At 35.6% G+C, this 11,334-nt stretch overlaps 1 protein-coding gene across 2 annotated transcripts; it reads right to left on the bottom strand.

Annotated features, from left to right (window-relative positions):
- Positions 1–393: 393 nt before the first annotated feature.
- Positions 394–9,528, bottom strand: LOC104910388 (NEDD4-like E3 ubiquitin-protein ligase WWP1). Of its 2 annotated transcripts, none has more exons than XM_010709084.2 (6): positions 9,372–9,528; positions 9,207–9,273; positions 7,791–7,972; positions 3,242–3,587; positions 1,255–1,350; positions 394–598 (listed from the first exon to the last, which is right to left on the bottom strand). In XM_010709084.2, the coding sequence occupies exons 1-6, from the start codon at positions 9,457–9,459 to the stop codon at positions 409–411; spliced, it is 969 nt and encodes a 322-aa protein (XP_010707386.1). In that variant the 5' UTR covers positions 9,460–9,528; the 3' UTR covers positions 394–408. The 2 variants fall into 2 exon arrangements, with proteins under 2 accessions (XP_010707386.1, XP_010707387.1); XM_010709085.3 differs by having other exon boundaries at positions 9,207–9,270; positions 9,372–9,527.
- Between the last annotated feature and the right edge of the window lie 1,806 nt (positions 9,529–11,334).

The raw sequence follows: 11,334 nt of genomic DNA, 5'->3' as shown, positions 1-11,334 counted from the left end.
GTACTGAAAAGTGAGGTCTCCATTGAGCTTTCTCTTCTCCAGGCTAATGTAGTCTTTGAAATTGCTCGTGATAGTTTTTACCAGTAAATTTAAGTAAGCAACTACATGAGAGAAATGGAAAGCCATGTTTGAAATTCCAGAGTTGAACCAGTTCCCTAAGCTTCAAAATGAGCTCAAAGAATTACCACCTGTACTGATGAGAGACTCCTAATCACTAAAAAAGTTTTGAATGCCACTTAATACATAAAGTGCTCATAATCCAGGTTTTACACTCCTTTTCAGTTAAGGGTGCGCTTTACTTTTACCAGTTACTACTTTCGTTAAAAGTATCACGCAGTTCACGTGGCTCAAGTTAGGGAACCAATTCAAAAGGAAATATAGCTATATCTCTCTTCTCGTTTCTAAAGCTTATATAAAGTTTACCGAATAGAGGTATCGTTGGTTAAATTGTTGCATAGCTCCCTGCAGTTGATTACGTTGAGACTGCCACTGCTCAAAGTTCCTGACTGATTCCATTGTTGGTCGCTGCCATGTTGTTGTTCTGGTGTTATGGTCCACATAGTAAACTCTTCCACGATCATCAACTCTTCTTTCCCAGCTATCAAGAAACACAAACATTAACAGCTAAACTTTCCAGTAATAATGCATAGCTCATTTTCTCTTTATGCTAAGATCCTAGATATTATTTGAATGAAGTACTAGAATGATAGGCATGATCTTAATTTCTAAAGTACAAAAAAGCACTCTCCAGCTTTACTGGCTGGAGAGCAGAGCACACTGGGCAAACACTCAGGCAATTGCATCCTTGTCTCACACTGTCACCCTCAGTTTTAACTGTGTAATTTCTTGTGACAATTATCAATATTGGCAGGTTTCACAGGAAATTCAATATTGCCTGGGAATCTGAGGTTGGTAACCACTGCACTACACTAGTGATGCCATCTAAATAAAGATGGTAAAATCTTCATTATTTTAACACTGAAGTTTTAAAGGAAGAACAACATAATTTAGCAGCTGTGTTTGAACAAGTGATCAGAATGAAATACGTATAGATACACCAATATTCTTATGGAAATTAACACAGTTCTAAGGTAACTGTATGTTAAGATTTCTTAATTTATAGTGGATGATACGTTTTCAATGAACTGCTCATTAAAACCAAGATAGTAGGGTTTGTTTGTTTGTTTGTTTTGCACTAGAAGAAAAAGAATATAGCAGCATTATCAACTTTAAATCAAGAAAAGTCTACAGTACCCAGGAGGCAAGGGCTGTGGTCTTTCCCACGTTGTAGTTCGTGTATTGTGATCAACATAATAGGTTCTCCCATGAGGATCCTTTCTTTGCTCCCACCTTCAGGACAAAAAAGACTTTCATGTAAGTCAAGGTGAAAATACTTCCCTAGGGCTTCTTTCCCAGTAAGCCAAAAAAGCATTTTGCTACTGAATGAACACCCTACAATCCAAACCTCATTCTAAAACACCGAAGGCAATGCACACTAAAATACATATAGGATATATTTACTTCCTGCTTGGACTGATACCACCATAAAGACTTCTTTAAGGGAAGTGGAACATAAAATAAACATACACTGATATTCTAAATTCTATTTGAGGTATCTGAAAATGAAAGTAATTATCTGCTTTAGGTTTGGATGCTTCATTTTAAAAGTTTAGAAACAAATTATTTGCATTTCCAAGCATGTCTCATCCAATAAACAACAGGATCTTTCAGAGTGAATCTCAAATGTGTGCTAGCAGATAACTCTCCCATGTTTCTACTTTCTGTCCTGTTTCTCTACCTGATATTCCTGGGGATTATTTCTTCAGTTTTTGTTGCAAAGCTCTTACATTGAACTTGGGTAAAACATTATGAGCAATTCAAGATTTGTGCTGCTGAGGACTGTCATATTGCAATATTTGTCCTCATTTCCCTTCCCATTAATACATGTCAGACAATGAGCTGAAGACCTTGCTTCTGTTAGATTTATGTTTTTCTTATAAGCATAATTACTTATCTCCTAAAAACGCAGGCAGAACATCTTACTTGCTATTCATAAAATTTCTACAAATTCTTTTGTAGTTCAAGATCTTAAATGCCAAGATTATAAAGTCATAAAAGAGGAGTAGAAGCATGTTAGAGAGTTAATAAGGCTCGATGTAATGGAGATTCAAATAGATTCAGGAGGAAGAAAACACCATCGGGGAACTATGGCAAAGTAATGAATTCAGTCGTAGTGTCCACTAGGCCCGAATTCAAGACCCGACCAATGGGAAAGCATATAACTAAAGAAAAAAAGTGGGGAGGGGAAATAAGAGAAATTCCCTACTATAAAGGATTTCCTTTTCAAAATAATTGAAAATTAAGAACCTTGTGACATCTCCTCAACAAAGTATCCACAGTACTTCTGTCTTTTGAGATTCCTGTTTTCATGTTTATCTACAGGAATTCAATGAAAAGTCACTAATTACTTACTGAATCTGTCAGAGAGAGTAGATACAAGACAGATCTCAGAAAGATCAGCTACGATGGCACAATGTTATATACTTCCAGCAAGTAACTACTTCGGTGTTAAAAAAGATACTAAAATAATATTTAGAGTACTATAAAAACTTTCACATCTTCAACTAGTTACTGAGGACATCTTTTCACCCAAACATAAAGTATATCTCAATATAAATAAATAATCAAATATCTATTTGAGTACATACTATGTTTTCATTTGATGTTTAAGCTCATTTTTGACTTTGCATTTAAGGTTTAGGACTACAGCAGTAGTTTCTGTTTGGGATAACTAAAAGTTTCTAGCTATTCTGAGCAAATACACACACTGTATTTTTAATATTATTGGTTACATACCTATACTGCAAGAACCTACATTTCTAGACTATTTTATTCATTTTTGTTTCTTCATATTTTAGTCCCTACTACATACCCACAACATAAGAACCAAAGCAGCAATGAATTATATTCAAGCTTACTTGGGTGATATCAAATGAAACTTCTTCATATTCTGAACGCCCAAGAATTCCTCTACTTAGATCACATTATTGTCTCAGAAAATAAATGATCAGCTGCTAGTTTCTGAGACATAAGCTACCAGCCAGTTACAGAATAGTACAAACCTCATTTTAGATCATATAAGCCCATCTCTGGCAGCCCCTGTAGGGAATTAAACTGTGATTTCTCTGTACACACATTAAGATAAAACACAATAATAGTGTTAAAATTCAAGCCCACATACCCTGCTGGTAAAGGTTCTGAGCCAGCATTAACAGTCTGCTGTCTTACAGGCTCTCCTGATGCACTTGAGGCTGAGGAGGACTCCCTTGGTTTTGTTGCATCTGCTGCTGTACTGTTTGTGGTATTAGGCTGAGCACAGTCTGTAGTAGTTGAAGCTTCTAGTCCAGCAGACATAACAGATAGCGTAGAAGTGTGGCTTTCAGAACAGCTAGCTGCTTCTTCTGTTGATTGAGGTTCTGCTGTAGTGTTAGTGCAATCTGTAGACATGGGAGCTTCTGAACCTACCATAGCTTCAGAGACAGAAGAATTACCAGTTTCTGGTACAGAGGAAGATGTCTCACCATTAACTGAGAAATGGGAAATAAGAAAATTTGCATATCAGAGTCCAAAGAGTTAAACTTTTTGGTCAGATTTTGGAGTAAACTACATTAAACATATTCCTTTTTTTGATTCAAGTCACACCTATGTGCCATAAGTAACACTTTTGCCTAAGATGACAAAAAGTCACAGCGCACCAGCTTCAGTTAAAGCTGTAACTAAAACTTACAGTCTGCAAGCCATTCTCTATACTTCCATGTGAAGAGTATTTCTTAGTTTCTGCATATCTTGCTCAATACAACATTTACCTTATTCCTGAGATTAGCAAAAAGTAAACACTTCCCAAGAAACAGTACTGCCTTGCTTGAGAACTTGCACCAACTTCAAAAAAATATCTTGATTAGGATGACAGGAAAGAAAAGTATTGTGAGCCAATTAACTACATGAAATGCAGAAAAAAAGAGGCAGCTCTTACAGATTTTTTTATTATTTTTTTTACCCTTTTAGGCGTTGAAATACAAAATTCTACAATAAAGCAAATATCATCTTGTGTATCACATTAAAAAAAAACACCCCAGCATCCCTAACAAGATCAATATGTGCTAAAAAATTGTATTTTGCTAACTGTTTTGAACTAACTATGATAGACAGCTAAGTACCACACAACCACTCACTCACTTCCACCCACGGCTTGACTAGGGAAGAGAAAACAAAAAGTAAAAGCAAGAAAACTTGTGTGCTATGATAAAAAAATATTTAGTAAGAAAAGAATTAGAAGATGACAGAAATAATGAAATAAAATAAGTGATGTGAAGGCAATCATTCACCACCTCCCATGGATAGAATCATAGCAATCCAGTTCCCATGCAGAAAGATGACTAACCACCCCAAATTTTCTCCTCTCCCTTTTTATTACTGAGCATGACATTGTATGACAAAGAACATCTCTTTGGTTGGTTCAGGTCATCTGCCTGGATGTTTCCACTCCCAACCTCTTGAGCATTCCCAAACTGTTCATCAGCTAAGAAGAGGCTGAATGAGAAACACATAAGGACTTCACGTTGTGAAGAAACACTTCAGCAGCATTTAAAGCATAACTGTGATATCAGCATGATTTTGCTCATAAATCTGAAACACAGCGTCATACAAACTACTATGAAGAAAATTAACACCATCCCAGCAGATCCAGTATACTAATGCAATTGATACAGAGTAAAAATTTACAAAAATTATAATAGTATCAAAGTAAATTCTTTTATTCATGCAAGCATAATCTCATAGAAGGTTTAGAGCAGACAGGTTTGGGAGGAAAAATGGGCTAAGAAGGCTTTAGTATTCTCAAGTCCACTTGGCAAGCAATGCATCAATACCAGTTACAGTCATGGAATTGCTTGAGTTGGAAAGGACCCTTCAAGGTCATCCAGTCCAACTCCCCTGCAATAAACAGGGACACCTACAGCTAGATCAGGTTGTTCAGAACCCCGTCCAGCCTGACCTTTAGTGTCTCCAGGGATGGGGCACAACTTTGGCAAACTGTTCCTGTGCCTCACCACCCTTACTGCAAAAAACATTTTCCTTATGCCCAATCTACATCTCCCCTCTTTCAGTTTGAAACCATTCCCCACTGTCCTGCCACAAGACACCCTGCTATAGTCTGTCTTCTTCATCTGCAGATCTTAGCAGAACAGTATCTCGGCACAAGATTTTGCCTCAAACCAGTGAAATCAGGTACAGTAGTCAATATGACCCCATCAAAAGCCTAGGACATTGTGTGAAGTAGTGTAATATCATTCATAGTTTTCATTTTCTGAACCCCTAATCAACACCAACCAGTGACAATTATATTTAAGCTTGCTAGTTTATACCTCTTTTAGAGCTGTAAATCAGTTTCTTCAAGATAAAATAGTATATGCAAAACACACTTCAAGTTGTTTTCTAACTGACAGCACATTATATGCTTCCAATTCTAAGAATTGAGGTCAAAATACTAAGATTTCTCTACACTCGTAATCTTATTGATAGAAATGTGCAAAATTTAACTCTAGCCTAGTGCCTATAAAATGGTGTTTCATCATTTTAAAGAGTTCATTTCTTTTAATCCTGTACAGTACTCTTACAAATAAACAAAATCAAGACTACTTACTACTTGTAATAGCTGTAATGTCAACGCTACCTGGCTTTCTCAGAAAGCAAAAACAGACATTGGCAAATTGTAAATCTCATCTTCCTTTTAAAAACACATGCACGAATTTAAAAAAATAAAAAAATAAAAAAAAATCCACAATTAAGCAGTAATCACTAATGTATTCAAAATAGCAAGTCAGTTTCTTTAAGGAATTATCACTAGGCCACATATATTTGCTTACAACGCATAACGACAAGCTTATACAATATGATTGTATAAGCAGTAGATGTGTAAGGTCTGTAAAAGGCACTGATTCATGAACACAGCTATTCCAGACTAATACATCACTACTTCCAGCTCACATACAACAGATTAACTACAACAAGATATGTCAAGAATTCATATTATTTAAACAACATATAAAGCTTGAGATTAAACAAAAAAATCATTACTACAGACAATCTGATCAGTTTTCTTTAAATGACTGCTTTAGCTATAGTAACAACTTTATCAAAATAGAAAAAAGCCAGGTTAACTTTCAACTTTCATTTTAAAAAGTAATTTCAACTCATCCACATGAAACAATCAATGGAATTACAGAATTAAGTTAGGATCAAAATAACTGACAAATCATCAGCTCTTTTAGTAAGCTGATCTCCAAAACAGATACATAAAACATTTTGCCCAAGGATGTTGTGGATGCCCCATCCCTGGAGGCATTCAAGGCCAGGCTGGATGTGGCTCTGGGCAGCCTGCTCTGGTGGTTGACAACCCTGCACATAGCAGGGGGGTTGAAACTAAATTATCATTGTGGGCCTTTTCAACCCAGGCCATTCTGTGACTCTATGATCATTCTATGATACACCAGCTGATTACCTTACCAATTAGATCTAAAACAGCAGTTCCAGCAACATCATACAAAATTACAATTCTGCTAAGTACAAGGGGGAAAAAAAAAAAAAGAAACCATGTGATCAACAAATGCTGAAGACTCATTTTATGTTTTTCTAAAAATAAAAATGTCTCCACTAACCAATATAGTAGTTGAAAACTGTCTCACTGCAAGTTCAGTGATGACTTCATCAATATTACTGTTTGAACAAATCAATTACTACTGCAATTACTCTATCCAAATTCCAATTTAAAACAGATCTCTTAGCAATTGAAGAAAAAGAGAACAGTGCTTAAATAATACATATGCCCTTTGGCCTTCAAATGAAAAGAGAGAGGAATCAAATTCAAATTGTCTAAAAAAAGATACAGCTCACAGAGCCTAATTTAATTACTACCATTTAAAGTTTATCATTGTTTCTGCCATCTTGCCACCATTCCAATATTTTCCACTCTATTAAAGGAAGCTTAACTGTCTCTGTTCTCCTGTTTCTTAACAGCTTGTGTATTTCTATTTAAGAGTATCTTTTTCCTCTGCTGCACTGTAATCTCACTCAATCAGCTGAGGCAAGTGCTTTAAAAATATAGTCATGATCAGGTACAAAGCTTTGCTTGAAGAACAAAAATAAATACCTGCTTTTCAACTCTTTTACTGTACCATATGTTTCCCCTAATTAGGATAAGTATCAAAGTTTTTCTGTTTAAGAAAAGTGTGAAATTTACTATTTTGCCAATATCTGTTTTGAAACAGCATAGTTTTTCAAAAAACGGAAAGCAAAATGTGTCTATATTTTAACTCTAGGCACAGCAGTTCCTAACAGCACTATGCAGCAGATTTATCCAATAGCAAAAGAAACCTAACTGGAGTTATTCAAATAAATTATATGAAAGAAATCTCAGTCTTCCTCCCAACAATCAGTAATGTTGTTTGGTAATCTGGGACAGAGAAGGAAGTTCTGGATATTTTACTGCTTACTTCATCCAATATGAGAATTCACAGGTAAGTATGAAAGTTAGTACACTTATAATAATGGATCTACTACAGAAAAATAACGGAGTGGAAATTCAAGATCATAAATTAAAGCCCAGAGACATCCATTCAATATTTCTTGAAATCTAATTTTAAAAAGTGCAGAAAAAGTGATTCAGTTTCAGATTAATTTCGATTAGACAAAAAGCTTTAACATAAATGTTCTTATAATTCTCCCATTCCTACCAGTGCTGTTGACAAGCTCAGCTCCGAGTGGTTTTGGTACAGGTGTATTTTTGGGTCTGGCTGCAACATGTGTAGGAGATGGTGAGTTGTTTCCATTAACAGCTTCGATGCAGAATGCATTCTGTACTACAGAGTCTGAAGGTACTTGATTGTCATTCCCATTAGAAACATCACAGGCAGACCTTGGTAAAAACAAAATAAAAAACCATCAGCTTAGATTAGGACAAACACATTTAGTAGTCATGCACAGAACTCAAATCCCACACTATAGCATACAAAAGAAATACACAAAGAAAATAAGTAAATTCACAGTAGTTTATATATTTGCAGCCTAGATAGCAGTCAAGTGCAAGACAAAAACAATTACAGAAAAAGGCATAAATCCTGAAGAACTTCAGAAAACTTTGATAAGATTTCCCATTTCCACTCTGACTTTACTTTATGAGATATTAGAGAGTTGAGTGGGAGCAACTGATGCATACATCTTCCAAAAATGCCTTAGGGACTATCCCAAAGCACCACCTATGAGTATAACTCTTTCTCTCACTGCATGAGGAACAAAGAAAATAATCATATTACAAAGATAAATGTGTTCCTGTCACTCAAATGCACAGTGACTGTATACTTATTCACACTATCTTTTAAGTAAAAAACTTAAATAATCTGCATTGACTGCAAGATAATTGGCAGACCATTGATCTGAACACTGGCCTACTCAACTCACTAGTGGTTGAGAGGTCAAAGAGGCTACTTCTATTTCCCTGTATGCAGTCAATGAGCTGGTATAAAGATGGTGGCTTCAAGATCGAAGCTTGAAATTGATCTCCAAGTCTTTTTCTTGCCATGTTAGGCTGAAGCAGGCAAACTCTTTGGCTCAGCATTCTGAATACCACCTCCTAAAAACAGTACAAGTCTGTTTAACAACTTCCTGATCTCAACCTTAAAAAAGGAACTGGATGAAGAGGAAGTCATTTAGGCTTTTTTTCTTTTTCCTTCTGTTCAGATGGTACGTTGCAAAAAGTTGTTAGACATGAACAGAAACTGCTCGTAAGACACCAGAAAAGAAAACAAATGAACAAAGTATACAAAACCATCCTGTGCCACTCACTGCTCCCCAAATCTCATCTGCAGGATTTCATAAAAAATTCAAGCCATTTGAAATCTATTTTCAGAGGGCTACACATTAAAAGGTAATCATGAAAGCAGGTTTTAACAGGAGAGGAAAAACAGAATTGTAAATTTAATTATTGCCAAGCTGAATTATGTCATTGTTAAACTATATTTCTAAAACCTATGGTAAAATAATTAAGAGTTTGGTAGTTAAGATCTCTCATCTTTAGAAACAAAAAAATGTCAACTGATAAAATTTGCTGATATACTTTACATACAGTCTAAAACACAAAAATAAATTCCAACCTTGATGCACTTCTTGCCGAAGCATCTCTGTTTTCATGCACAGCCTCTCCATTTTGCTGAACTTCTACTGAACAGTAAAAAAAAGAAAAAGAAAATCAATACAAATATTCTACTAAACCTGTCTGAAGTATTAATCAAAATTATGACTGATTTGTTTCAACTTACTGGTTGCTGGTGAACTGAGATTTGTAAGAGATTCTTGTTCAACAACCAAACCATCTAGCACGACTGTCAGTTCGCCTGTTTGCACCATGCCACTCTTGTTTTCCAAAGATAATTTCAACTGTTCTTTCACCTTCTCTACTACAAATGAAGTTGGGGTGGGTAGGGGAAGAGAAGGAGAGAAGGAATAAAGGAAAGATTAAATCCTAAGCAATATTAAAAAAAACACTGCCAACAAAATAAGATATATTTGCACAATAAACATATCTGCACAAAATGTCACACCCAGATGACTTGAATAACATAGAAATCACTAAGGAGCTATGAAACTCAGACCAGCTGTGCATAAACGCATAGTTTATTGTAAAAATAAATAGCTTATTTATACAGTATGCTCCAGGTATACAAAAGGATCCATATAATTTCAGTACTGCATTGTAAATGTCTTCCCGGGTTTATTACTCCCACTAAGCCCTTCTGAAATCATGCACTACTTACATAACACAAGAAGGCTTAAAGTTAAACAACTTGTGAATGACACATCCAAATACTACATGTGACAAATCACAGGGAATCTTATTCTACAACCTAAGCTTATGCTTATTTCTCTTATCACCTTCCAAAAGTAATTCTAAGACACAGTAGAAAAGCAAATCACTTTGAGGAAAGAATAAATACAAAAACTGCAGTCTTTCCTTTTTTTTTATTTTTTAAACTTTAGTAAGTGCGTTTTCATAGACTCCAACTCCCAGAATTAAACAGTAACAGAGAATATCTCAAGTAACCAAAATTAAATGAGAAAATATTTTCACAAAAAAAGCCTTGTTTTGAGTTTTAAAAAAACAAAAACACATTAATGAGGCAGTAGAATAATTCTGTATAACTGATAAGAAATGCACAGATGTATGGACAGAGACACATAATCCAGAGTTTAAACATGCTGTGGATGTTGCATAACTCTCTCTAAATGAACCATTACTAGTTCAGCATTTAAAACTAGATGTCAGACAACTAAACAAAGTAAGCTCTGTGTTCACATTAATCAGGTTAAAATGGTTAAGGCCTTTTAGTATTTGTGGTCTCAGATTAAAGGATTATTTTTTCAAGATGTAACAGCCTGTATCCCTCAGTCTGAAAGCATTTCAAGCCAAAGTTAAAGCTCACTGTGTAACTTGTACATCCATGCACTAAGCCAGCACTTCCATATGTTTTCTGTTCTTAACAAACATCAGAAATGAATAGGAAACATAAAAATAGGGAATGCTAGCATCAGTTATTGCCACATATGCCCAAGATGTTGTTGAGATCCTAAGAGTTATTTTGAAAAGAAGACTGAACTCTATACTGTTGGGCAGCAGATATTAGTAAACACCCACTGTGACGCTATAGATGGATTTCGCAGTACTGTAAACTGCTGGAGTAAGCACAAAGCTGCCATATCTACTACAGAATTATTGGTCGAGAGAAAGGAGGAGGAGGAGAAAGTAGCCTACCACAGAGCTGTTAAACTAGCATATTCACAAACTGCAATGGTGATTTGTTCACTGTTACTTTAAAAGGTCACCTTCCAAAATCAGACGAATGGTTGTACTCCAATGAGCCTGCAAAAAAGCTGGGAGGAGTGCAGCAATACAAGGCTAGTGGTGTTTAGTAGGAGAAAGTAACAGCACTAATTCTAAAGTTTCTGCATTTAGACTTCCCCTTTACATCTTCAGTAAAGAGCCTTTCAACTGCTGCATTTGAATCAATAACTGAGTGACCGGATTAATCTTTCACTGAATTACTCAGTAATTCAGTGTGTGCTGGACTGTTGACACACCAAAATCAGAAGCACAGCAGGTAAGTTAACTTTGGTGCAAATTACAGCTAACACAGCCAACCATTTCCTGAAAGAATCTGCCGAGTTGTTGGGTGTACAACTACTGGATCTCCAGTAATAAAATCTTAACTTTTTTTTTTTTTTTTG

The sequence above is a fragment of the Meleagris gallopavo genome, chromosome 3, assembly GCF_000146605.3.
Source record: "Meleagris gallopavo isolate NT-WF06-2002-E0010 breed Aviagen turkey brand Nicholas breeding stock chromosome 3, Turkey_5.1, whole genome shotgun sequence".
NCBI classification, from domain to species: Eukaryota; Metazoa; Chordata; class Aves; order Galliformes; family Phasianidae; genus Meleagris; species Meleagris gallopavo.
The sequence above is the reverse complement of the archived record's forward strand: the minus strand, read 5'-3'. Positions and strand labels throughout refer to the sequence as shown.

What these genes read in the sequence shown, in the direction of transcription:
- LOC104910388 (XM_010709084.2), bottom strand. Translation starts at nt 9,459, where the DNA reads ATGGTGCAAACAGGCGAACTGACAGTCGTGCTAGATGGTTTGGTTGTT. An exon ending in TGAGCTTGTCAACAGCACTG is followed by an intron (nt 3,588 to 7,790) that starts GTAGGAATGGGA and finishes CCCATTTCTCAG; the next exon opens with TTAATGGTGAGACATCTTCC. An exon ending in CCACAGCCCTTGCCTCCTGG is followed by an intron (nt 599 to 1,254) that starts GTACTGTAGACT and finishes GTTTCTTGATAG; the next exon opens with CTGGGAAAGAAGAGTTGATG.